General features: G+C 43.3%; 1 protein-coding gene across 1 annotated transcript in view; it reads right to left on the bottom strand.

Annotated features, from left to right (window-relative positions):
• Positions 1-329: 329 nt before the first annotated feature.
• LOC147736704 (GTPase IMAP family member 7-like) overlaps positions 330-27,691 on the bottom strand; it is a 300,921-nt gene continuing 273,559 nt past the window's right edge. Inside the window, exon 4 of the mRNA XM_086953428.1 lies at positions 330-1,865. Within this exon, the coding sequence (XP_086809554.1) occupies positions 814-1,865 (1,052 nt within the window). The 3' untranslated portion in view covers positions 330-813. The remainder of the gene's footprint in view (positions 1,866-27,691) is intronic.

Raw genomic sequence — 27,691 nt, forward strand, 5'->3', positions numbered from 1 at the left:
TCTTGGGTGGCTCTTCACCTATTATGAATGTTCACTGTAATGTTCGCAAGTTTATAGATCTTTTTATAGCAATTTCCTTTCAGGTATAACCACCAACTGGAAGGATACTTCCAAGATATCTTATAATGCCTGGTGGATTTTATTATGTCATCATCATAGACTTGACCGTGCCTTTGCCACCACAACGACTTTATTGATTAAGAGACCTAATATGGATGCTGTTAACTGACTTTCTTTCCAGAAGTGTCACATGATGTTTCTTTTTTTTTCTCTCAGTTTTCTCTTTTATATTATATTTTGCTGTTTTTTATTTTTTTATTTTTACTTTTATAAGTTTCTTTGGCACCTGCAGTTTTGTTTCTATATAGATAGAATTGTTTACATTTGCATTACCTTTTAATATGTGAGCTTGTTTCATAGGCTGTTCCCTTTTCTCTCCTTATTTCTTCTTAATTCTTTCTTTTCTCCTCTCTCTCTCTTCCCCCTCTATTTTCTCTCTTACAACAAAATCTCATTTAAAAGCTTTTTCCCTTAGTAAAGCTTATTTATCCCCCTCGGGGGTGTGTTTTCAGGTGTTCTACTTTAACAAATTGTACTTCTTTTTTCTGCCTTTTTCTTATGTACTGATGTTTTACATTGTCTGCTTTCTTTAATAAAGCTATTTAAAATCAAAAAAGAAAACGTAAACTCTACGAGTTCATTATTTCAACCTGATTTAAAGCTCTTTTACATCATTCCACTTCATTTCTATACATTGTGTGAGGTGTCAGAAGGAATCTTACACGGACAAAGAGTGATTTAAAAGCTTGCTCTCTACTGCAAAATGTTCATGAAAAATCTTTCAACATATATGTGTATGCCTAGCTTCATCCCCGCTACTCCCCCAATGGCTCCCCCCACTGCGGCTCCCACTGCAGCCCCCACAGCCATGCCCACAGGACCCCCGACAATCCCGATGGCTGTTCCAATGCCTGCTCCAATAAGGATTGATGCTCCGTGAATCATGGCTAGTAATTTAGATTCAACTTCTAGACGGATTCTTCGCCGATTGTAAAATTCATTTCTGCGCTTTACGTCTGCGTCATACTCCGCTTTCAGGCGCTTTTTTTCTTGTTCGGTTTTTGCACATTCCAAATCTTTCTTTAAATTGCTTTTTAATGCTTCTAGCGCTGCTTTTCTTTTCGGATCGTCTTTGATCCTGAGATTCTCCTCTTCTTTCTTAAGGTGCTGCTCCACCATCTGAGACGCCTTAGTAGTATAGCACTCCCCTCCATTCTCTTCCACCATTTTGTCTATCACGCTGAGGAGCTCAGAGACCTGCCCCTTCTGCTCTGCTCCAGTTGCTCTGTTGTTGAAGGTGCAGTAGCGCATGCCACATTTCTCTAACAAAGTTTTCAACTTTCCCTCCGCTTCGCTAACAAGCTCCTCGACTGTCCGCCCATCTGCCTCTACGTCATCTCTTCGTGTAAACAAAAGGATGATGTACTTTGCTGCTTGGTCCCCAAATACGTTTTGAATTATTGTTATTGCGTCTGCCTCCTCTTTGGTGAAACGTCCAGCCTGCAGCACCACAAGGATGGCGTGAGGGCCCGGGGAGGACAGGACCACACACTCGCTGACCTCCAGAACTGTGTCCAGAAGTGAGGTGTCTGGGTCCATAAGCCCTGGTGTGTCCACCACTGAAATCTCCCTCCCCTGCCTGACACATGTCTTTTTAATGCACACAGGTGTTTGTGCTTTTAGACTTGCTTGAGAAAGTAATTCTTTTGTTCCAAGGATGCTGTTCCCTGTTGCGCTTTTCCCTGTTCCTGTTTTCCCGACGAGGACAATTCTCAGGGATCTCTCTTCTTCCTTCTGTTCAGATCCTGGGAAGTAAACATTGAGAAGTGAGAATAGATCACATGCATGCATTAATGCCAGCAGTCTCTATGTCTGTAGACAGACCATCAGTTTCAGTGACAAATGTAGACATTTCACAGTAATTTTAATCTCACTTACATACATTAAAATATTTTACATCACAAAAGTGGGAGAGTCTGGAAAAAAACAGTCAGTGAATGTATTTTCAGCACTGCAGAGCCACTTTTACGAGTAAGACAGCTGAAATAAGCCTTTACTTGCTTCACAAATACGAATCTACTACCAGAATCAAGTGAACTGGCATGTGTATATATATACATATATATAAATTCACTGAAAAAACCATAGGTTTCACACATGTTATAGTTAGCTGGACATTTCACTCGTACAAAACCATTGAAACTCCTCCGTTATAGTTAGTTCAGCTAACTATAACTCGCGCACCCGCAATGCACTGCTGATGACGTCACATATTACATCACTCATGACATCACTGATGACATCTCAAATGACATCACTGAGGACCACTGATGACATCATCCAGTGAATGTGTGTTTTCTGAAAATTAAATATGTTTTATATATGTATATGTCAAGGTCGATGGAACAATAAGTAGGTATATAAGTGTCTAAATTGATGATTTTGTTTGTGTGAAACTGATTGTATAATTGACTGATTAAGTGTATCTTAGTAAATACATGGGTTAGTGAGTAATCTGTAAATGTGTAAATATCTGTATCAGTGTCTCACTTTGTCTATAAGTGGCTGCATGGGTTGATGAGTAGCTACATGAGTGTCTATATCGGTTATTAGTTGGTTTTTTGAGTATCAGTATGACTGTCTGAGTGTCTGTATGGTTCAGTGGGGGATATTACTTAGTGCATAGATGCATGAATGAGTGACTCACTGTTTGTATGTGTTGAAGACAGTACGTGTGCAGGACTGTATGGGTGGATGAGTGTGTGTATGGGTGTGTTGGTGAGTGAGTGAGTGAATGAATGTCTCAGTAGAGTCTTTATGAGTAACTACGTATGTTTTAAACTAGTATATGGGAGTATTGGTGTATGTAAGTGAGGATGAGTGAGAGATTGGAAGAGTTCTTGTATAAATAAGTATGTGTTTCTATAAGTGATTGTTTAAGAGAGTAAGTATGTGTACGTTTCTGTAGAAGTAAGTGTGGTGGTGTGTGTATAACTATATGCAAGTAAATGGATGTTTGATACTGTATTTGCATGTGTGAGTATGTGTGTGAGTAACTCTATGGATGAGTGTCGGTGTGTAACAGGATGTATAGGTGTATGAGTACATATGATGAGTGAGTACATGTATGAGTGACTGTATTGGAACTGCTGGTGAATGAATGGATGTGTGTGTAGATCTTGGAATTACTGAATATGTGGGTTGTAACTGGTATTGGTATCTCCATTGTTTTGAAAATGTTAGTTTGTATTTTAGAGTGAGTGTATCAAAGTTTATATTAGGGTGAGAGGAGGTCTGTCACTCTATCACAAGGATGATGTCATCAGTGATGTCATTTGAGATATCATCAGTGATGTCATGAGTGATGTCACTGACCATGTCATGAGTGATGTAATATGTGACGTCATCAGCAGTGCATTGCGGGCGTGGGAGTTATAGTTAGATGAACTAACTTTAACAGGGGAATTTCATTGTTTTTTTACGAATGAAATGTCAACTAACTGTAACGCCCCTGAAACCTATAGTATTTTCAGTGAATTTCAAAGGTTTTTTAAATGTTAATTTCTAACTATAACAAGCCTGAAACCTATGGTTTTTTCAGTGAAATTCAAGGTTTTTTAAATGCCCATTTCTAACAATAATGTGCCTGAAACATATGGATTTTTTAGTGAATTTCTAAGGTTTTTTTAAATGCTAGTTTCTAACTATGCCTACAGAGGTAGGATATGTGAAGAAAGAAGAAAAAACACGCAGAAAGAAGAAAGAAGTGAAGTAGTGTGGCTCACTCTTTAGAGGCGGCAGACCCGAGAGCAGAGGACGGCCCGGGACCAGGGTTCGATTCCCGGCGCGGCAGGTTTCTGGACCAGGGTCAGCGGACTCGATAATTCTCTCGCCTCGGTGCCCACTCTGATCAGCGATCACACTCGGCAACTCTGGGCATTAGCTTGCCTCATCTTCACTAACGGCCCCCCAGACCGCCGGGGATGCCTGGTCTCACCCTGGAGATACCCATTAAGGGATCATCTCTCAGGGAAGCCAGGAAGGGTTTCGCGGCGGTCGAAGCGCCAGGACGCCTACGGGTAGCAGTGCGCTATATAAATGCCTACACACACAAAAAGAAATGCAGAAATAAGCAACAGAAGTCCACAAAGAAGAAGAAAAGTGCAGGAAGAAGCAAGACATGTGCAGAAAGAACCAACAGAGGAGCAGAAAGAGGCCTTGTTACATAATCATCCTGTGCCCACAACTTTTTCAGGCGGTACTGGTGGTAACTGTCTCTGACTAACCAGGCCTTGAGCCAGTGCTATGCTAAAAGGCACTTAGAATACAGTGAAAACACCTACATACACTACCGAACACTATGCGTTGGGGTACCCCTGTGATTAGCATGACCTCCTCTATAAGGCCCTAGGACATAATAGGGAAGGGGGATTAAAACGACCTCTATGCCAGAGGTGCAGAAATATGCTACTTTAACTAGTAGTCGCATTTGCAGAGTGGTGGTGAAAGGGTGCTGGGCGTCCAACCAACACTCAGGAATTCTGGCGCGTAGGACTTACAGGAGGTACCAGCAGGGATTCTTGGCCCCCAAACTCCCTCAGGACTAAATTGGACTTCATCCCCCATCCCGTAGTCTGCCACGAGACACGTTTGCAGAGTGGTAAAGAAAGGGGGGCATGGCGTCCGAAGACGTCTTAGCAATCCCACTGTGTGGGACTTACTGGAGGTAACAAAAGGGGTAGTTGGCCCCCGAGGACATCCTTCATAGCCAACTTCCCAAACTATTACCTCCAGTCCATCCCACACAGCAGCATTGGTAAGTACTCGTACCAGGCCGCCACTCTACAAACACGCTCCCTGGTGCACTCTTGGGTGGGGATTGAAGTCCCCTTCACTGCTGGGGGTCCTTTAGGGGCCAACTAGCCTACCTTTTACCTCCAGTAAGCCCTACGCAGTGGGATTGGTGAGAGGTAGACAAAGGCCATGCCCCCTTTCTCCACCACTCTGAAAGCGCGCCCCGGGGCACGTTGTAAGTTGGGGGATTAAGTCCCCTTGAATCCTGAGGGTCCCTGGGGTCCAACTAGCCCACCAACTAGCCCACCAGGTACCTCCAGTAAGTGTCACAGAGCTGCATTGCGGAGAGGTGTAAAAAGGGGCGTGGCCTGGACATATACATATATATATATTTGGATTTGTTGTACAGCCTGGCTACGCACTCATGAGGGATTCTAGGCGCTGTCGATAGACATGGGGTGATTAAGTGATTTGCCCAGAATCACAGCATGTTGAGCCAATACCAAGGCTTGAACCTGGATCCTCAGTTCCGTAGTCGGCAGCTCTGGCCGTTACACCATATCCTGTCCTTTATGTTCTGCCTGTATGTGGCTTTACATAGGCTTAGCTGTCAGTTGCCCTAATCTATGGATTCCAAAGAATTACATTTACATAGAATGTGCTTTGGGTCAGTCCCTCGGGCCTGACCCACTTCTTGATTTGATGTCTTTGGTGTCTGTCTCAGCTATCGCCACTTGATTTGATGTCTTTGGTGTCTGTTTCAGCTTTCTCCTCTTCATTTGATGACTTTAGTGTCTGTCTCAGGTGCCTCCTCTTGATTTGATGGCTTTGGTGCCTGTCTCATCTATCTCCTCCTGATTTGATGACCTTGGTTTCTATCTCAGTTGTCTCCAATTGATTCAATGGCATTGGTGTCTGTCTCAGCTACCTCCTCTTGATTTCATGGCTTTGGTGTCTGTCTCAGCTGCCTCCTCCTGATTCGATAGCTTTGGTGTCTGTCTCAGGTACCTCCTCTTAGTTTGATGGCTTTGGTGTCTGTTTCAGCTGTCTCATCCAGATTTGCTTGCTTTGGTGTCAGTCTTAGCTATCCGCTCTTAATTAATGGATTTGGTGTCTATCTCAGCTGTCCCCTCTTGATGTGGGGGCTTTGACGTCGGTTTCCACTGTCTGCTCTTGATTTGATGGCTTTGGTGTCTGTCTCTGCTGTCTCCTCTTGATTTGATGGCTTTGGCTTCTGTCTCGGCTATCTGCTCTTGATTTGATGTCTTTAGTGTCTGTCTCAGCTGTCGCCACCTGATTTTACAGCCTTGGTTTCTAACTCGGCTATCTCCTCTTGATTAGATGGCTTTGGTGTCTGTCTCATCTTGATTTGATGACTTTGCTGTCTGTCTCAGCTGTCTCCTCTTGATTTGATGGCTTTGGTGTCTGTCTCTGCTACCTCCTCTTAATTTGATGGCTTCGGTGTCTGTCTCAGGAGCCCCCTCTTGATTTGATGGCTTTGGTGTCTGTCTCAGATGTCTGATCTTGATTTGATTGCTTTGGTGTCTGTCTTAGCTGTTTCCTCTTGATGTGGGGTCTTTGGTGTCTGTCTCCGCTGTCTCCTCTTGATTTGATGGCTTTGGTGTTTGTCTCAGATATCTGCTCTTGATTTGATGCTTTGGTGTCTATCTCAGCAGTTTCCTCCCGATTTCATGGCCTTCGTTTCGATCAGTTGTCTCCTCTTGATTCGATGTCTTTGGTGTTGTCTCATCTACCTCCTATTAATTTGATGGCTTTGTTGTCTGTCTCAGATACTTCCTCTTGATTTGATGGTCTTGGTGTCTATCTCAGTTGTCTCCTCTTGATTTGATGGCTTTGGTGTCTGTCTCAGCTATCTCCTCTTAATTTGATAGCTTTGTTGTCTGTCTCAGGTGCCTCCCCTTGATTTGATGGATTTGGTGTCCATCTCAGCTGTCTAATCTTGATTTGATTGCTTTGGTTTCTGTATTAGCTATCCACTCTTAATTAATGGCTTTGGTATCTGTCTCAGCTATATGCTCTTGATTTGATGGCTTTGGTGTTATCTGTCCATGCTATCTTCTCTTGATGTGGTGGTTTTGGTGTTTGCCTCAACTATATCCTCTTGATATGATGAATTTGGTGTCCGTCTCAGCTGCCTCCTCTTGATTTGATGTCTTTGGTGTCTGTCTCAGCTATCTCCTCTTGGCTTGATGGCTTTTGTGTCTGTCTCAGCTATCTGCTCAGGATTTGATGGTTTCGGTGTCTGTCTCAGCTGTCTCTTCTTGAGTTGATGACTTTGGTGCCTGTCTCAGCTATCTGCTCAGGATTTGATGGCTTTGTCGTCTGTCTCAGCTATCTCCTCTTGATTTGATAACTTTGGTGTCTGTCTCAGCTATCTCCTGCTGATATGATAGCGTTGGTGTCTGTCTCAACTGCTCCTCTTGATTTGATGTCTTTGGTGTCTGTCTCAGCTATCTCCTCTTGGCTTGATGGCTTTTGTGCCTGTCTCAGCTATCTGCTCAGGATTTGATGGCTTTGTCGTCTGTCTCAGCTAACTACTCTTGATTTGATGACATTGGTGTCTGTCTCAGCTGCCTCCTCTTGATTTGATGGCTTTGGTATCTGTCGCAGCTGTCTCCTCTTGATTTGATGACTTCGGTGTCTGTTTCAGCTATCTCCTCTTGATTTGATGTCTTTGGTGTCCGTCTCAGCTATCTCCTCTTGATTTGATGGCTTTGGTGCCAGTCTCAAGTACCTCCTCTTTATTTGATGGCTTTGGTGTCTGTGTCAGCTGTCCTCCCCTGATTTGACAGCCTTGGTTTATAGCTCAGCTATCTCCTCTTGATTTGATGGCTTTGGTGTCTGTGTCTTGATTTGATGGGTTTGCTGTATATCTCAGCTATCTCCTCTTTATTTGATGGCTTTAGTGTCTGTCTCAGCTATCAGCTCTTGGATTGATGGCTTTGGTGTCTGTCTCAGCTATCAGCTCTTGATTTGATAGCTTTGGTGTCTGATGCAGCTATCTCCTCTTGATTTGATGGATTTAACATCTGTCTCAGCTATCTGCTCTTGATTTGATGGCTTTGGTGTATGTCTCAGCTATCTCCTCTTGACTTGATGGCTTTGGTGTCTGTCTCTGCTGCCCCCTCTTGACTTGATGGCTTTGGTATCTGTCTCAGCTGTCACCTCTTTATTTGATGGCTTTGGTATCTGTCTTAGCTATCTGCTCTTCATTTGATGGCTTTGGTGTCTGTCTCAGGTGCTCCTCTTGATTTGACGGATGTGGTGTTTGTCTCAGCTGTCTAATCTTGATTTGATCGCTTTGGTGTCAGTATTTGCTATCCACTCTTGATTAATGACTTCGGTGTTTGTCTCAGCTGTCTCCTCTTGATGTGGGGGCTTTGGTGTCCGTCTCAGCTATCTCCTCTTGATTTGATGGCTTTGGTGTCTGTCTCACCTATCTTCTCCTGATGTGATGGCTTTGGTGCCTGTCTCAACTATATCATCTTGATTTGATGGCTTTGGTGTCTGTCTCAGCTATCTCCTCTTGACTTGATGGCTTTGGTGTCTGTCTCAGCTATCTGCTCAGGATTTGATGGCTTTGTTGTCTGTCTCAGCTATCTCCACCTGATGTGATGGCTTTGGTGTCTGTCTCGACTATATCCTACTGATTTCATGACGTTGGTGTCTGTCTCAGCTGCCTCCTCCTGAATTGATGGCTGTGGGATGTGTCGCAGCTGTCTCCTCTTGATTTGATGACTTTGGTGTCTGTTTCAGCTATCAGCTCTTGATTTGATGTCTTTGGTGTCCGTCTCATCTATCTCCTCTTGATTTGATGGCTTTGGTGTCTGCCTCAGCTATCTCCTCTTGATTTGATGTCTTTGGTGTTGGTCTCATCTATCTCCTCTTGGCTTGATGGCTTTAGTGCCAGTCTTAGCTATCTCCTCTTTATTTGATGACTTTGGTGTCTGTTTCAGCTATCAGCTCTTGATTTGATGTCTTTGGTGTCCGTCTCATCTATCTCCTCTTGATTTTATGGCTTTGGTGTCTGCCTTAGCTATCTCCTCTTGATTTGATGTCTTTGGTGTTCGTCTCATCTATCTCCTCTTGATTTGATGGCTTTGGTGTCTGTCTCAGCTGTCCCCACCTGATTTGACAGCCTTGGCTTATATCTCAGCTATCTCCTCTTTATTTGATGGTTTGGTGTCTGTCTCAGCTACCTCCTCTTGATGTGATGAATTTGGTGTCCGTCTCAGCTGTCTCCTCTTGATTTGATGGCTTTGGTGTCTGTCTCAGCTATCTTCTCTTGATGTGATGGCTTTGGTGCCTGTCTCAACTATATCCTCTTGATTTGATGAATTTGGGGTCCGTCTCAGCTGCCTCTTCTTGATTTGATGGCTTTGGTATCTGTCTCAGCTGTCTCCACTTTATTTGATGGCTTTTGTGTTTGTCTTAGCTATCTGCTCTTCATTTGATGGCTTTGGTATATGTCTCAGCTACCTGCTCTTCAATTGATGGCTTTGGTATATGTCTCAGCTGCCTCCTCTTGACTTAATGGCTTTGGTGTCTGCCTCAGCTGTCTCCTCTTGATTCGATGGCTTTGGTGTCTGTCTTTGCTACCTCCTCTTAATTTGATGGATTTGGTGTCTGTCTCAGGTGCCTCCTCTTGATTTGATGGCTTTAGTGTCTCTCTCAGATGTATCATCTTGATTTGCTTGCTTTGGTGTCTGTCTTAGCTATCCGCTCTTGATTACTGGCTTTGGTGTATGTCTCCGCTGTCTCCTCTTGATGTGGGGCTTTGGTGTCTGTCTCAGCTATCCGCTCTTGATTAATGGCTTTGGTGCCTGTCTCCGCTGTCTCCTCATGATTTGATGGCTTTGGTGTCTGTCTCAGCTGTCTCCTCTTGATTTGATGCCTTTGGTGTCCGTCTCAGCTATCTCCTCTTGATTTGATGACTTTGGTGTCTGTTTCAGCTGTCATCTTGAAATGATGGCTTTGGTGACTGTCTCAGCTATCAGCTCTTGATTTGATGGCTTTGGTGTCTGCCTCAACTATCTCCTCTTGATTTGATGCCTTTGGTGTCCGTCTCAGCTATCTCCTCTTGATTTGATGGCATTGGTGTCTATCTCAGTTGTCTCCTCTTGATTCGATGGCTTTGGTGCCCGTCTCAGCTATCTCCTCTTTATTTGATGGCTTTGGTGTCTGTCTCAGCTATCAGCTCTTGAATTGATGGCTTTGGTGTCTGTCTCAGCTATTAGCTCTTGATTTGATAGCTTTGGTGTCTGATGCAGCTATCTCCTCTTTATTTGATGGATTTAACATCTGTCTCAGCTATCTGCTCTTGATTTGATGGCTTTGGTGTATGTCTCAGCTATCTCCTCTTGACTTGATGGCTTTGGTGTCTGTCTCTGCTGCCTCCTCTTGACTTGATGGCTTTGGTCTCTGTCTCAGCTGTCACCTCTTTATTTGATGGCGTTGGTGTCTGTCTTAGCTATCTGCTCTTCATTTGATGGCTTTGGTGTATGTCTCCGCTATCTCCTATTGACTTGATGGCTTTGGTGTCTGTCTCAGGTGCCTTCTCCTGATTTGATGGCTTTGGTGTCTGTCTTAGCTATCTGCTCTTCATTTGATGGCTTTGGTGTATGTCTCAGCTATCTCCTCTTGACTTGATGGCTTTGGTGTCTGTCTCAGGTGCATCCCCTTAATTTGATGGCTTTGGTGTCTGTCTCCGGTGCTTCCTCTTGATTTGACGGATGTGGTGTCTGTCTCAGCTGTCTAATCTTGATTTGATTGCTTTGGTGTCTGTATTTGCTATCCCCTCTTGATTAATGGCTTTGGTGTTTGTCTCAGCTGTCTCTTCTTGATGTGGGGGCTTTGGTGTCTGTCTCAGCTACCTCCTCTTGATGTGATGAATTTGGTGTCCGTCTCAGCTGTCTCCTCTTGATTTGATGGCTTTGGTGTCTGTCTCAGCTATCTTCTCCTGATGTGATGGCTTTGGTGCCTGTCTCAACTATATCCTCTTGATTTGATGAATTTGGGGTCCGTCTCAGCTGCCTCATCTTGATTTGATGGCTTTGGTGTCTGTCTCAGCTATCTCCTCTTGACTTGATGGCTTTGGTGCCTGTCTCAACTATATCCTCTTGATTTGATGAATTTGGGGTCCGTCTCAGCTGCCTCATCTTGATTTGATGGCTTTGGTGTCTGTCTCAGCTATCTCCTCCTGATGTGATGGCTTTGGTGTCTGTCTCGACTATATCCTATTGATTTCATGACGTTGGTGTCTGTCTCAGCTGCCTCCTGATTTGATGGCTGTGGGATGTGTCGCAGCTGTCTCCTCTTGATTTGATGACTTTGGTGTCTGTTTCAGCTATCTCCTCTTGAAATGATGGCTTTGGTGTCTGTCTCAGCTATCAGCTCTTGATTTGATGTCTTTGGTGTCCGTCTCATCTATCTCCTCTTGGTTTGATGGCTTTAGTGCCAGTCTCAGCTATCTCCTCTTTATTTGATGGCTTTGGTGTCTGTCTCAGCTGTCCCCACCTGATTTGACAGCCTTGGTTTATATCTCAGCTATCTCCTCTTGATGTTAAGGCTTTGGTGTCTGTCTCTTGATTTGATGGGTTTGGTGTCTATCTCAGCTATCAGCTCATGATTTGATGGCTTTGGTGGCTGTTGCAGCTATCTCCTCTGGACATGATGGCGTTGGTGTCTGTCTCAGCTGCCTCTTCTTGATTTAATGGCTTTGGTATCCGTCTCAGCTGTCTCCAATTTATTTGATGGCTTTTGTGTTTGTCTTAGCTATCTGCTCTTCATTTGATGGCTTTGGTATATGGCTCAGCTACCTCCTCTTAATTTGATGGCTTTAAAGTCTGTCTCAGATGTATCATCTTGATTTGATTGCTTTGGTGTCTGTCTTAGCTATCCGCTCTTGATTACTGGCTTTGGTGTCTGTCTCAGCTGTCTCCTCTTGATGTGGGGGCTTTGGTGTCTGTCTCAGCTATCCGCACTTGATTAATGGCTTTGGTGCCTGTCTCCGCTGTCTCCTCATGATTTGATGGCTTTGATGTCTGTCTCAGCAGTCTTCTCCTGATTTGATGGCCTTGGTTTCTATCAGTTGTCTCCTCTTGATTCAATGTCTTTGGTGTTGTCTCAGCTACCTCCTATCAATTTGATGGCTTTGGTGTCTGTCTCAGCTACCTCCTCTTGATGTGATGGCTTTGGTGTCTGTCTTAGCTAGATACTCTTGATGTGATGGCTTTGGTGTCTTTCTCAGCTGTCCCCTCTTGATTTGATAGCTTTGGTGTCTGTCCCAGCTACCTCCTCTTGACTTGATGGCTTTAGTGTCTGTCTCAGCTGCCTCCTCTTGATTTGATGGCGTTGGTGTCTGTCTCAGCTACCTCAACTTCATTTGATGGCTTTGGAGTCTGTCTTAGTTACCTCCTCTTGATGTGATGGCTTTGGTGTCTGTCCCAGCTATCTCCTCTTGACTTGATGGCTTTAGTGTCTGTCTCAGCTGCCTCCTCTTGATTTGATGGCTTTGGTGTCTGTCTCAGGTGCCTCCTCTTGATTTGATGGCGTTGGTGTCTGTCTCAGCTACCTCAACTTCATTTGATGGCTTTGGAGTCTGTCTTAGTTACCTCCTCTTAATTTGATGGCTTTGGTGTCTGTCTCATGTGCATTCTATTGATTCGATGGCTTTGGTGCCTGTCTTAGTTACCTCCTCTTAATTTGATGGCTTTGGTGTCTGTCTCAGCTGTCTAATCTTGATTTGATTTCTTTGGTGTCTGTATTAGTTATCCACTCTTGATTAATGGCGTTGGTGTTTGTCTCAGCTGTCTCCTCTTGATGTGGGGCCTTTGGTGTCTGTCTCAGCTATCTCCTATCAGTTTGATGGCTTTGGTGTCTGTCTTAGCTAGATGCTCTTGATGTGATGGCTTTGGTGTCTTTCTCAGCTGTCCCCTCTTGATTTGATGGCTTTGGTGTCTGTCTCAGCTATCTACTCATGATTTGATGGCTTTCGTGTCTGTCTCAGCTATCTCCTCCTGATGTAATGGCTTTGGTGTCTGTCTCAACTATATCCTCTTGATTTGATGATATTGGTGTCTGTCTCAGCTGCCTCCTCTTGATTTGATGACTTTGGTGTCTGTCTCGGCTATCATCTCTTGTTTTGATTGCTTTGGTGCCCGTCTCAGCTATCTCCTCTTGATTTGATGGCTTTGGTGTCTGTCTCAGCTATCTCCTCTTGATTTGATAGCTTTAGTGTCTGTTGCAGCTATCTCCTCTTGATTTGATGGATTTAACATCTGTCTCAGCTATGTGCTCTTAATTTGATGGCTTTGGTGTATGTCCCAGCTATCTCCTCTTGACTTGATGGCTTTGGTATCTGTCTCAGCTGTCTCCTCTTTTGGCTTTGGTGTCTATTAGCTATCTGCTCTTCCTTTGATGTCTTTGGTGTATGTCTTAGCTACCTCCTCTTAATTTGATGGCTTTGTTGTCTGTCTCAGGTGCCTCCCCTTGATTTGATGGATTTGGTGTCCATCTCAGCTGTCTAATCTTGATTTGATTGTTTTGGTTTCTGTATTAGCAATCCACTCTTAATTAATGGCTTTGGTATCTGTCTCAGCTATATGCTCTTGATTTGATGGCTTTGGTGTTATCTGTCCATGCTATCTTCTCTTGATGTGGTGGTTTTGGTGTTTGCCTCAACTATATCCTCTTGATATGATGAATTTGGTGTCCGTCTCAGCTGCCTCCTCTTGATTTGATGTCTTTGGTGTCTGTCTCAGCTATCTCCTCTTGGGTTGATGGCTTTTGTGTCTGTCTCAGCTATCAGCTCTTGATTTGATGTCTTTGGTGTCCGTCTCATCTATCTCCTCTTGATTTGATGGCTTTGGTGTCTGCCTCAGCTATCTCCTCTTGATTTGATGGCTTTGGTGTCGGTCTCATCTATCTCCTCTTGGTTTGATGGCTTTAGTGCCAGTCTTAGATATCTCCTCTTTATTTGATGACTTTGGTGTCTGTTTCAGCTATCAGCTCTTGATTTGATGTCTTTGGTGTCCGTCTCATCTATCTCCTCTTGATTTGATGGCTTTGGTGTCTGCCTTAGCTATCTCCTCTTGATTTGATGTCTTTGGTGTTCGTCTCATCTATCTCCTCTTGGTTTGATGGCTTTGGTGTCTGTCTCAGCTGTCCCCACCTGATTTGACAGCCTTGGCTTATATCTCAGCTATCTCCTCTTGATTTGATGGCTTTGGTGTCTGTCTCTTGATTTGATGGGTTTGGTGTCTATCTCCGCTATCTCCTCTTTATTTGATGGTTTGGTGTCTGTCTCAGCTACCTCCTCTTGATGTGATGAATTTGGTGTCTGTCTCAGCTGTCTCCTCTTGATTTGATGGCTTTGGTGTCTGTCTCAGCTATCTTCTCCTGATGTGATGGCTTTGGTGCCTGTCTCAACTATATCCTCTTGATTTGATGAATTTGGGGTCCGTCTCAGCTGCCTCTTCTTGATTTGATGGCTTTGGTATCTGTCTCAGCTGTCTCCACTTTATTTGATGGCTTTTGTGTTTGTCTTAGCTATCTGCTCTTCATTTGATGGCTTTGGTATATGTCTCAGCTACCTGCTCTTCAATTGATGGATTTGGTATATGTCTCAGCTGCCTCCTCTTGACTTAATGGCTTTGGTGTCTGCCTCAGCTGTCTCCTCTTGATTCGATGGCTTTGGTGTCTGTTTCAGCTGTCTCATCTTGAAATGATGGCTTTGGTGACTGTCTCAGCTATCAGCTCTTGATTTGATGTCTTTGGTGTCCGTCTCATCTATCTCCTCTTAATTTGATGGCTTTGTTGTCTGTCTCAGGTGCCTCCCCTTGATTTGATGGATTTGGTGTCCATCTCAGCTGTCTAATCTTGATTTGATTGCTTTGGTTTCTGTATTAGCTATCCACTCTTAATTAATGGCTTTGGTATCTGTCTCAGCTATATGCTCTTGATTTGATGGCTTTGGTGTTATCTGTCCATGCTATCTTCTCTTGATGTAGTGGTTTTGGTGTTTGCCTCAACTATATCCTCTTGATATGATGAATTTGGTGTCCGTCTCAGCTGCCTCCTCTTGATTTGATGTCTTTGGTGTCTGTCTCAGCTATCTCCTCTTGGCTTGATGGCTTTTGTGTCTGTCTCAGCTATCTGCTCAGGATTTGATGGTTTCGGTGTCTGTCTCAGCTGTCTCTTCTTGAGTTGATGACTTTGGTGCCTGTCTCAGCTATCTGCTCAGGATTTTTTTTTTTTTTTTTTTTTTAAATGGTTTTTATTGATTTTTGTATAAAATCATAGAATACATAAATTTACACTGAGAGAGTTCACCAGAGCCCCCTAACCCTCCCCCCACCCCTTAGTCTGGCAGATTTCTATAGGAAAGGAGAAAATATAAAGAGAAAAAAAAAATATGAAATATATGGATACCACATTATGCATCGTTTAGCCCAGTATAATAACTGTGTGCTGTGCCCAGAAATCAATCACAGAGCTGGCATTTGAAAATAATAAATCAAGCTACATCAAACTAGACACATGTGTAATAAAAGCACAACATAAAACTAATCATCAAATAAGAATACAGAGGCCTTTGTCATTTGAACTACAAATACAAGAGCAATTATCAGTTCCTTTGTTCCTTACTACCTGGGTAAATAGTTAAATCCCACATATAGACTTCGATAAGAGTGACACCAATAAATCTAAATTAGGTTTGAATGAGTTGCCTATTATTATTGTTATTATTACCTTGATTATCGCACCATTCCTGTAGCGGAGCCCAGATTTTCAGGCCAGCAGTGCGTTTCTTTCTACCTTTCCCTTTATAGATTGCAATTTCCAACTTAAATGTGGCTAATAATCTGGCGAGCCATTGCTGAAATGAGGGTGCCAGTTCATCAAGCCAGGCCGATGCAATACACATTCTAAAAACAGCCATTGACATAAATATAAATTCCGCCCCTTGTCTATTCCAGTTTGGGTCACTCGCTCCTAAAAGCATTGTTTCAATAGTCAAGATAATGGGATTTTTCACCACCGCTGATATAAACCGCTCAATATCGAGTTTCAGTTGGGATAGGCCGTTGCAGGTAGCAAAAATATGTATACTGTCTGCATTCGGAAAGTGGCACCGGGGACAGTAAGTTCCTTTACCCGAGCCCCATTTTGCAATTTTGTCGGGAGTGTAATATAACATAAAGAGGGTTTTATAAAACTGTGTTTGTAGTTTGGTTGATAGCAAATAATTTTGAGACATTGCCATTGTACTTTCAATTTCAGCGCGGGATATGCCAATTTTGTTTTCCCATTTCGAGGCTATCTTTCCGATATCATCAGGTACAGAGTTGCTTAATAGGGTATATATTTCACTAATGGTGTTAACTTTACTGGACGACAGTGTCTCAAATATCTCACATTTTATACTGATGATTTCACAGAGAGTTCTTTTTGTTATGAAGTCCCGTATTTGTAGGTATTTGAAGAAGTCTCTGTTATTAATTTGAAATTTCGTTCTTAGTTCCTCAAATGTGTGAAACCCCGAAGGAGAACAGAGATTGCCGAAGTGTGTAATTCCGGCAGCTTCCCATTTCTTCATACAGCTATCCCTGAAAATGGCGGGCAGATCTAGATTATCTTTAAAAAGTGTATAGTGTGAGATTCGCCCAATATCCATTATTTTTCTTATTTTTTGCAATATTTTAAAAGAATGTAGAAGTGGCTTAAATTTTACTTTTTTGTGATAACTGTCGTGTAGATGACGCCATAAATAACCAGAATTTTTTTCACCTAACAATAGGTTATAAATAGAAGGTTGCCCACCCCGTGATGCTACATTTGTTAATTCAATTTGAAGAAGTTCTTGACTGTTAATCATGTTTGCTGCCCAATAATAGAGCCGCAGGTTAGGTAAACCTAAGCCCCCCCGTTCCTTTGGTAGAGTAAGGAATTTTAATGCGCGTCTTGGTTTAGAATATGACCAAATAAATTTTGAGAAGGTTTGTTCCATTGATTTTAAACAGGAGTCCGGGAATTCTAGGCATATTGCTCTAAATAGGTACAGCAATTTAGGGAAAAACGCCATTTTAATGGCGTTTACTCTACCAATCAGGGAAAGGTGCCGGTTATCTAGTCGGTGGAGATCCTTTTGTATTGTCTTTAAAACAGGTTTTACATTAATATCTACCAGAACTTCTAGTTTGGCGGTGATAGAAATACCCAAATATGTTGCGTTTGGAGTAACTCTGGGGTCGGCAAAAGCTAAATTATCATTAATCACAATTTGAGTTTTACCTTGATTAAGGGCGTATCCGGAAACAGCTCCAAATTTGGTGGCCTCATCAACGATAGCAAGCATAGATGGTGCGGGGTTCTTAGTGACGATTGCTATGTCATCAGCATAGGCTAATATTTTAGTGGAGAGATCGCGTGATATAATAGGCTCTATTACCAAATTCATTTCCAATCTTTGTAAAAAGGGATCTAAATAGAGGGCAAATAGCAGTGGCGAGCAGGGGCAGCCTTGTCTCGTCCCTCTTGATATCTTAAATGATTTGGTAAGATTGCCATTGACAGAAACCATAGCGGTCGGGTTGACATATAATTGTTGTATTGCCATGTTAAAGCTTGGGGGAATTCCAACTCTTTTTAAAACTGCCCAAAGGAATTTCCAGGAGACCCTATCAAATGCCTTTTCCGCATCTAAGAGTATGAGGGCCATAGGGTCTCCTGAAATTCGTGACTGATCAAAAAGTGTGATAACTCTATGGACGTGATCAGTAGTAGATCTTCCTGGGACAAAGCCATGTTGGTAATTGGCTATAACTAAATGAATAATTGGGGCCAGGCGATTTGCAAGTAGTTTGGAGTAAATTTTAGAATCCGCATTAATCAAGGTAATTGGTCTATATGAGCCTAATTGATCAGGTGGTTTGTTTTTTTTTGGAAATATTATAATTTTTGCACTGGACCAAGATTTAGGAGGGGTTCCCCCTCTGAAAATATAACCAAATAGAGTCACCATTATATGTTGAAGTTCGGTTAGGAAAGTTAAAAAAAATTCCGACGGAAGACTATCTAAGCCTGTCGCCTTTCCCTTTGGTAGATTCTTGATTATTAGTTGAATTTCCTCTAAGTTCGGATCATCCATTAATACCGATTGGTCTGTTTCACCAAAACTTGAGGTGTTTAGTAAGTTAAGATACTCATTTATCATATTTTCTATATTGTTATCCTCCCTTCCCTCAGTATATAATGAGCTATAAAACTGGAAAAAGGCTTCCTTAATGTCTTCGGGATCAGTAACTATACCTTTTATTGGATCAGATATCTCCTGAATAGTATTGGTCGTCTCTAATTGACGCAAACGGACCGCTAGTTGGTGACCAACAAGTTCATTTACCTCGTATACCATCTCTCGATTAGCAGTAGCTCTTTTTACCGCTTTAGCTGTAATATCATCAATAATTACTGCTCTAGCTATTGCTACTTGAGTTTGGTTTCTTTCGATTATTTCTGTCCCAGCATGCGCTTTGATGGCCTCAATTAGACCCTCTTCCGCCTGTCGAAGTTCTTCTTGTTGAGTCTGAGATTTAATGTGAGATAAACGGTTTGATCTTACAGAGTATTGTAAGGTTTCCCCCCGAATCCCCGCCTTTAATGCATCCCAGACCACATCTATTCCAGTGCTACCCAGATTCTCCTGTATAAAATTTGGGATCCACTCTCGCATATGTGAGCAATAGTTAGGGTCATGTAACAGGGTTTTTTCAAAGGTCCATGATCTTATTCTTTTTTCAATGGCGCCTATATTCACCATACACATTAAAGGATTATGATCGGAGAGTATTTTGGTTAGTTTATTAATTTTACTTATATTTTTTAAAGAGTTAGAAAAGAAAAAAAAATCAATTCTGGCATACGTATGATGTGGATATGAGTAGAATGTATACCCAGTATCGTGAGGAAGTTGTGTGGTGGATTGCCATCCGTCTACCAGTCCATGCATGCAGCAAAGATCTTTTACTGCCCTAAAGACCTTTGGTTTGCGGCCCTTATATACCCAGTGGTCCTTAGACGACCAATCATGGGGCAAATTTAAATTAAAGTCACCACACAGAATAACGGGTAATGGCCAGTGTGCTAGTTCATTAGAGATTTCGTTAATGCTTGAGGGGTCATCTTCATTGCTACCATAAAGAGTGCAGATCGTCGTTTTCCTCCCTTCAGTATCTTGTCGCATTGTGATTGCCCATCGCCCATTTTTGTCAACTTTGCTTTTCGGGAATGTGTGTCCCTGACCCTTGAACAAGATAGCAACCCCCTTAGTCCTAACACCTTGAGTGGTAGCGCATACAAGCCTAAATCCGAGTGATTTTAAAAGGTGGGTTTGAGCAGCCTCAATATGGGTTTCTTGTAGGCATATTATGTTTGCCCCAACTGATTGGAGCCAGATGGCTACATTTTGACGTTTATTTATGTCGTTCAAGCCACAAATGTTAACAGATAAAAATTTTAATGAAGACATCGTAAAGTCTTAGGTATAATTTTCAAGGTTTGTTCAATCATTGTAGCCAGCCGAGAACTTATCTTCTGTAAGAAGCATTTTGCCATGTGGTATCCTTTTTTTAACCCCACCAAAGTAATTAATATTAGCCAGACTGCCCCTTCTGCCCCTCCCCTTTGAGCCCCATCCCTCCGCAATCCCACCCTGTCAAAAGAATAGCCCTCCCCCCCCCTCCCACTCATAGAGGCGTCCTGGATCCGAGGGGATCCAGGTGTGGGCATCTGGGTGGTCAGATCGCCGACGACCACTCTCACAGCCTCCTATCCTGCCTGTTTGAAAAGAACAAGAATCAAAAAATAACTATCGAGAGCTATATTTCCATACCTATAAGAAGGCATAAGTACACACCTGCAGTAACTAGATTGAGCCCAAAACTAGTGTATGTAACAAAAAATATGCTATCACACATGTTAAGAGGGCATAGGCAGGTGTGCTATAAAACAAATAGCCGAGTAGCGACCATAGGTATATATTCCGTTAGTAGTATATAGTCTTTATCAGTTTGTCTTCCTGGCAACATCTGTTAGTTCTTGCAGGTAGCTTTCTGCTTGGATTTCACTGTAGAAGATACGCGTTGTTCCTCTAAAGATTACTTTCAGACGACAAGGGTTCTGCAGGTACACTGTCGCACCAATTTTTTCAAAGGGGGTATAAAGTTGTCGCATTCTCCACCTTCGTTCCACAGTGAGATGTGCAAAGTCTGGTCTGACAAAGAATAAAGATCCGTTATACTCCCGTTTGCTGGTAGGCCGTGCCAGGTCATAGATGGCCTCACGAAGCAGAAAGTTCCCAAAATAAACCAGGATAGCTCTTGGGTATTTAGGAGATTTCTCGGTGTATTTCCTTTGCATAAGGGGAAAGCGATGTGCTCGCTGAATTTCCTTGTCCATATCCCATTTTGTTAGTTCCGGGAAGGATTTTTTCAGGAGATTACTTATGTATCCTCTGACGTCATTATTCTCCACAGATTCTGGGATACCCAGAAAGCGGAGATTGTTTCTTCTTGATCGGTTCTCCTGATCCTCGACTTTAAACCTTAAGTCTCTAATGATTTCGTCTTGGGTTTTATCCTGTTTTTGTAGAAGAGCTACATCTTTCTCTAAATATTCCGTACGAGTTTCTAGCGAGGACATCCTTTCTGAAATCTCGATGCAGGTATTGCCAACTTTTTTGACCGCTCCCTCTAATTTCTGAATAGCAAGATGATTGCGTTGACTGTCCTTTTTTATGTCTTTATGAAGAGCTGATATGGTGGTTAAAATATCTCTCAGGGATGGTTCTGCCGTTGTACCTTTTCTAGTAATATCTCCATGGATTATATTAGTGTCAGTCTCATTTGAGTCTTCCCCCATGTGTTGATCTGCAGCTTCCTCTTCTGAATTTGAGTGGTCGAAGTTTTTTTCCTTCCCATTAGTTTTAATATTTTGTCCATAACTACTACCGGGGTCTGAGCTTTCCACAGCAGTCAGTTTTTTAAGCCGTCTATTCCTTGATCTTCTTTTCACATTTTTTTTCCCCTTTGGAGTGATGCTTAAGTCACATTCTTGAGATTTCCTGGGTTCCTCGCAGTCAGAGTCATCATGGGGTGATAGAAGGTTATCGTCGTTCATCACATCACTTAACCCACTTGAAGTTGAGACGCCAGTCTCGTAGATATCTGCATCTGATTCCTCTGTTGGATTTTCAATTTCAGATTGAAGCAGTTGTTTCTCCCCTTTGTAAGTGTTTTGTACATGGCCTGGAGTTCCAGTTAGGCCAAGATATGAATTACTAGTTTCTAATTTGTTGGCGTAGGTTGCCTTAGCACAGGGGGAGTTAGAGTAAAATTCTCCCATGTTGCAATTGAGGCCCCCAGGGGCCGACGCTTTAATTTGTGATGTGGTTGCCTCAAGCCCGGTGTTCTCTAGTGTGTCACAGACAAGATCTATATCTCTTGTGCCGTTATCCTCAAGCCTATGGGTTTGAATAGAAGTCGGATCTTTGTGAATTTTATCACCTCTTTCCTTGGGTATTGGGCTGAAGATAGTAGAGATACTGGGCTGCTGGGCAATTGCATGCTCGTTCGTTTTAGAGCTACCTTTCAGGTTTTTGATCGTTTGTAATCTTTTGGCCTTTTTTGCCATCAGCTCCACCTCATCATTTGAATCGATATCTTTCTCTTTCTCCTTCTCCTTGCGTTTACTTTTCTCATTATCCCCCGGGACTTTCTTATTCTGGTCATTTTTAGTGTCCCTTTCGTTGGTTTTGTCTTTCTCTTTGCCTTTATTTTTGTCCTTTTCTTTCTCTTTTGCTTTATCTTTTTCCTTATCCGAACCTTTACCCTTTGGTTTATCTTTGTCCTTCACTATTTCTTCATCTCGTGCTTTGTTTTTAGATTCCTTTGCTTTCGCGCCCCGGGTTTCAGGCCCTTTTATTTCAGGTCGTCGATGAGTGTGTGTGTCCATTACATGCATGATTTGCTCCCTTGAAGTTTTGGTTGCATAGTCGTGAAGAGTATCCACTGCATCCTCTGTAGTTTTGACTGATGATGATTGCTTGCAAAGATCCTTCAATCGATCTTTTGAAACATCTGCGCCGGTTAGATTCTGTTTTTCAGGTTCATTCAGCTCATTCAGCTCATTCAGTGACTTGTGAATTTTAGGCTCCCTGGCCTCCCTATGCTCCTTGGGTTCCGTGGATTCAGTATGTGTGTTCATCAGTGGAAGGCCAACTCTTGTCTCGAAGTCTTCCATAGCCTCCAATTCTGGCTTATCAACACGTGAGTCGCCTTGTCCAGAAGATTTATGCGGAGCACTGCACGATCGTATAGTCGTAGTACTGATGATCGTGCTGGTAATTTTCTTACTTAGGCCCTTCTTCTGCTCATTCTGCTGTATACTCAGTTGGGTGGATGTTTTATGCCCACGAGGTTTGCCAGTTGAGCGGGTAGTATCAGCTATACAGGTTAGATTACCTGCCCAACTTTTGTTCAAAAAAATAAAAACCTGAAGTTTTATTGTAGGTGTTTTCATTAGTGCTACATCTGTGTATCCAGTGATAGGGGGACTGTTCACTCCAGTTCACTCCTGTATACACTCCTATATACACTCTTGTAGATAGCTAGTCTTCTGGATATATCACCCTCAGCAGTTGAAGCATTGGCAAGAGTTATCAGTTATCAGTTATCAGCGTAGTTATCAGCGCAATACAGAATAAGCCCAGAGTAAGCGTCTCACAAAAAAGCGTAAGTAAGTAAGTAAACGTAAATAAACCATAGAGGTCACCTACATGCACTGTAGCAAGCACAGAGTAAGCAGTCACGCAGCCCAAGGAGCTCAAAATAAACTTAAGGACACTGTAAGTAGCCAGAGAGGTCTTGCTGTGCGCTGTTCACTGTCTCTCTGTCTCTCTGTCTTGCGTTCTCTCACATATAGTACCACAAAAGAGTCACAAAAGAGTCTCCAAAGAATAGCCAAAAGTATCACACAAGTTCAGTTATTGACTCTGTTCGAGTGACTACATCCGACCGCCGTAGGTTTGGGCTCACTTAAGTTAGTCTAAGTTGTTAAATTTTTTTTTTTTTTTTTTTTTTTTTTAAGACCGTTATTAATTGTTATTGTTATTGATTGTTATGGACTGTATTGGCTGTATGTTCTTTTCCTTTTTCTTGACTCTGTCACAGACTCCTAAAGGATGCAGCTCCGCCGAGGCAGCACTAGGCTCTGGGGTCTGAGCACACTATGGAGAATCCCCAAGACCTCAACAGCACGAGAAACACGAGAGAGCTGAATGAAGCAAAACAAACGTGGGACAAACGTGGGTCTGATGCGGACCGCTAGCAAGATTATTATTTCCTCCTCCTCACCTCAACAGTTTCGTGCTCGGTAGTTTGGATATCAAAGCTCAGCACAGCAAACCCTCAACATCAGTGTCAGCGACTGTATCAACATTGGTACATTGGTAAATCACCCAGTACACGGCAAGGCGATTCCATCGCCGAACACCGCCTCCATCCCGAAGTTGCTGAGCCTGGTCTACGGAAAGCTCCGAAGGCTCTGAGGCATCCCAGGGCTCTGAAGAGGTTCAGACTGTTTTCTCTGGAGACTCAGAGGCCGGCAGACAGCCCTGTGAAGGATGTCGGATACACATGCAGTCAGCAGCTGTCGGCAAAATCGGATAGAGTATCAGGAGACTATCAGCAAACTTCGATCACGATTTGCGAGCTTCACCACTGCCGTCGGAATCAATCCTGTTTTATAAACGCTTTCACTGCTGCCGCTGTCACTTCTCGCAGATACGGGCGGTTCATAAGCTGCTTTCTCTCTCCGGCTTCCTACCAGGGTTGATGGTTGATGGCGGCACCCCCAGAGATGAAGACAGCGGTAAGAAGTAGGAGATAAAGAACCTTGGGTAATCTTGGATATTTCTCCCGGCAACTGCTGCTCCTACTGCAAGTTGTATTAGGCTTCTAGGCTTTCTCATAGCTCCCGAAATCCATAGTGTAGGCAGGCTCTCAGAGAGAGTGAGAGTGACACAGCGGCTGCTCACTCACTCAAACGCCATCTTGCCTCACCTATCTGCTCAGGATTTGATGGCTTTGTCGTCTGTCTCAGCTATCTCCTCTTGATTTGATAACTTTGGTGTCTGTCTCAGCTATCTCCTCTTGGCTTGATGGCTTTTGTGCCTGTCTCAGCTATCTGCTCAGGATTTGATGGCTTTGTCGTCTGTCTCAGCTGCCTCCTCTTGATTTGATGGCTTTGGTATCTGTCGCAGCTGTCTCCTCTTGATTTGATGACTTCGGTGTCTGGTTCAGCTATCTCCTCTTGATTTGATGTCTTTGGTGTCCGTCTCAGCTATCTCCTCTTGATTTGATGGCTTTGGTGCCAGTCTCAAGTACCTCCTCTTTATTTGATGGCTTTGGTGTCTGTGTCAGCTGTCCTCCCCTGATTTGACAGCCTTGGTTTATAGCTCACCTATCTCCTCTTGATTTGATGGCTTTGGTGGCTGTGTCTTGATTTGATGGGTTTGGTGTATATCTCAGTTATCTCCTCTTTATTTGATGGCTTTGGTGTCTGTCTCAGCTATCAGCTCTTGGATTGATGACTTTGGTGTCTGTCTCAGCTATCAGCTCTTGCTTTAATAGCTTTGGTGTCTGATGCAGCTATCTCCTCTTGATTTGATGGATTTAACATCTGTCTCAGCTATCTGCTCTTGATTTGATGGCTTTGGTGTATGTCTCAGCTATCTCCTCTTGACTTGATGGCTTTGGTGTCTGTCTCTGCTGCCCCCTCTTGACTTGATGGCTTTGGTATCTGTCTCAGCTGTCACCTCTTTATTTGATGGCTTTGGTGTCTGTCTTAGCTATCTGCTCTTCATTTGATGGCTTTGGTGTATGTCTCAGCTATCTCCTATTGACTTGATGGCTTTGGTGTCTGTCTCAGGTGCCTTCTCCTGATTTGATGGCTTTGGTGTCTGTCTTAGCTATCTGCTCTTCATTTGATGGCTTTGGTGTATGTCTCAGCTATCTCCTCTTGACTTGATGGCTTTGGTGTCAGTCTCAGGTGCCTCCCCTTAATTTGATGGCTTTGGTGTCTGTCTCAGGTGCTCCTCTTGATTTGACGGATGTGGTGTTTGTCTCAGCTGTCTAATCTTGATTTGATCGCTTTGGTGTCTGTATTTGCTATCCACTCTTGATTAATGACTTTGGTGTTTGTCTCAGCTGTCTCCTCTTGATGTGGGGGCTTTGGTGTCTGTCTCAGCTACCTCCTCTTGATGTGAAGAATTTGGTGTCCGTCTCAGCTATCTCCTCTTGATTTGATGGCTTTGGTGTCTGTCTCACCTATCTTCTCCTGATGTGATGGCTTTGGTGCCTGTCTCAACTATATCCTCTTGATTTGATGAATTTGGGGTCTGTCTCGGCTGCCTCATCTTGAATTGATGGCTTTGGTGTCTGTCTCAGCTATCTCCTCTTGACTTGATGGCTTTGGTGTCTGTCTCAGCTATCTGCTCAGGATTTGATGGCTTTGTTGTCTGTCTCAGCTATCTCCTCTTGATTTGATGGCTTTGGTGTCTGTCTCAGATATCTCCTCCTGATGTGATGGCTTTGGTGTCTGTCTCGACTATATCCTACTGATTTCATGACGTTGGTGTCTGTCTCAGCTGCCTCCTCCTGAATTGATGGCTGTGGGATGTGTCGCAGCTGTCTCCTCTTGATTTGATGACTTTGGTGTCTGTTTCAGCTATCAGCTCTTGATTTGATGTCTTTGGTGTCCGTCTCATCTATCTCCTCTTGATTTGATGGCTTTGGTGTCTGCCTCAGCTCTCTCCTCTTGATTTGATGTCTTTGGTGTCGGTCTCATCTATCTCCTCTTGGTTTGATGGCTTTAGTGCCAGTCTTAGCTATCTCCTCTTTATTTGATGACTTTGGTGTCTGTCTCAGCTATCAGCTCTTGATTTGATGTCTTTGGTGTCCGTCTCATCTATCTCCTCTTGATTTGATGGCTTTGGTGTCTGCCTCAGCTATCTCCTCTTGATTTGATGTCTTTGGTGTCGGTCTCATCTATCTCCTCTTGGTTTGATGGCTTTAGTGCCAGTCTTAGCTATCTCCTCTTTATTTGATGACTTTGGTGTCTGTCTCAGGTGCATCCCCTTAATTTGATGGCTTTGGTGTCTGTCTCAGGTGCTCCTCTTGATTTGACGGATGTGGTGTTTGTCTCAGCTGTCTAATCTTGATTTGATCGCTTTGGTGTCAGTATTTGCTATCCACTCTTGATTAATGACTTCGGTGTTTGTCTCAGCTGTCTCCTCTTGATGTGGGGGCTTTGGTGTCTGTCTCAGCTACCTCCTCTTGATGTGATGAATTTGGTGTCCGTCTCAGCTGTCTCCTCTTGATTTGATGGCTTTGGTGTCTGTCTCACCTATCTTCTCCTGATGTGATGGCTTTGGTGCCTGTCTCAACTATATCCTCTTGATTTGATGAATTTGGGGTCCGTCTCAGCTGCCTCTTCTTGATTTGATGGCTTTGGTATCTGTCTCAGCTGTCTCCACTTTATTTGATGGCTTTTGTGTTTGTCTTAGCTATCTGCTCTTCATTTGATGGCTTTGGTATATGTCTCAGCTACCTGCTCTTCAATTGATGGCTTTGGTAAATGTCTCAGCTGCCTCCTCTTGACTTAATGGCTTTGGTGTCTGCCTCAGCTGTCTCCTCTTGATTCGATGGCTTTGGTGTCTGTCTTTGCTACCTCCTCTTAATTTGATGGATTTGGTGTCTGTCTCAGGTGCCTCCTCTTGATTTGATGGCTTTAGTGTCTCTCTCAGATGTATCATCTTGATTTGCTTGCTTTGGTGTCTGTCTTAGCTATCCGTTCTTGATTACTGGCTTTGGTGTATGTCTCCGCTGTCTCCTCTTGATGTGGGGCCTTGGTGTCTGTCTCAGCTATCCGCTCTTGATTAATGGCTTTGGTGCCTCTCTCCGCTGTCTCCTCATGATTTGATGGCTTTGGTGTCTGTCTCAGCTGTCTCCTCTTGATTTGATGACTTTGGTGTCTGTTTCAGCTGTCTCATCTTGAAATGATGGCTTTGGTGACTGTCTCAGCTATCAGCTCTTTATTTGATGGCTTTGGTGTCTGCCTCAACTATCTCCTCTTGATTTGATGCCTTTGGTGTCCGTCTCAGCTATCTCCTCTTGATTTGATGGCATTGGTGTCTATCTCAGTTGTCTCCTCTTGATTCGATGGCTTTGGTGCCCGTCTCAGCTATCTCCTCTTTATTTGATGGCTTTGGTGTCTGTCTCAGCTGTCCTCACCTGATTTGACAGCCTTGGTTCATATCTCAGCTATCCCCTCTTGATTTGATGGCTTTGGTGTCTGTCTCAGCTATCAGCTCTTGATTTGATGGCTTTGATGTCTGTCTCAGCTATCAGCTCTTGAATTGATGGCTTTGGTGTCTGTCTCAGCTATTAGCTCTTGATTTGATAGCTTTGGTGTCTGATGCAGCTATCTCCTCTTTATTTGATGGATTTAACATCTGTCTCAGCTATCTGCTCTTGATTTGATGGCTTTGGTGTATGTCTCAGCTATCTCCTCTTGACTTGATGGCTTTGGTGTCTGTCTCTGCTGCCTCCTCTTGACTTGATGGCTTTGGTCTCTGTCTCAGCTGTCACCTCTTTATTTGAGGGCGTTGTTGTCTGTCTTAGCTATCTGCTCTTCATTTGATGGCTTTGGTGTATGTCTCAGCTATCTCCTATTGACTTGATGGCTTTGGTGTCTGTCT

Source organism: Lissotriton vulgaris, chromosome 1_2 (genome assembly GCF_964263255.1).
Source record: "Lissotriton vulgaris chromosome 1_2, aLisVul1.2, whole genome shotgun sequence".
NCBI lineage: Eukaryota > Metazoa > Chordata > Amphibia > Caudata > Salamandridae > Lissotriton > Lissotriton vulgaris.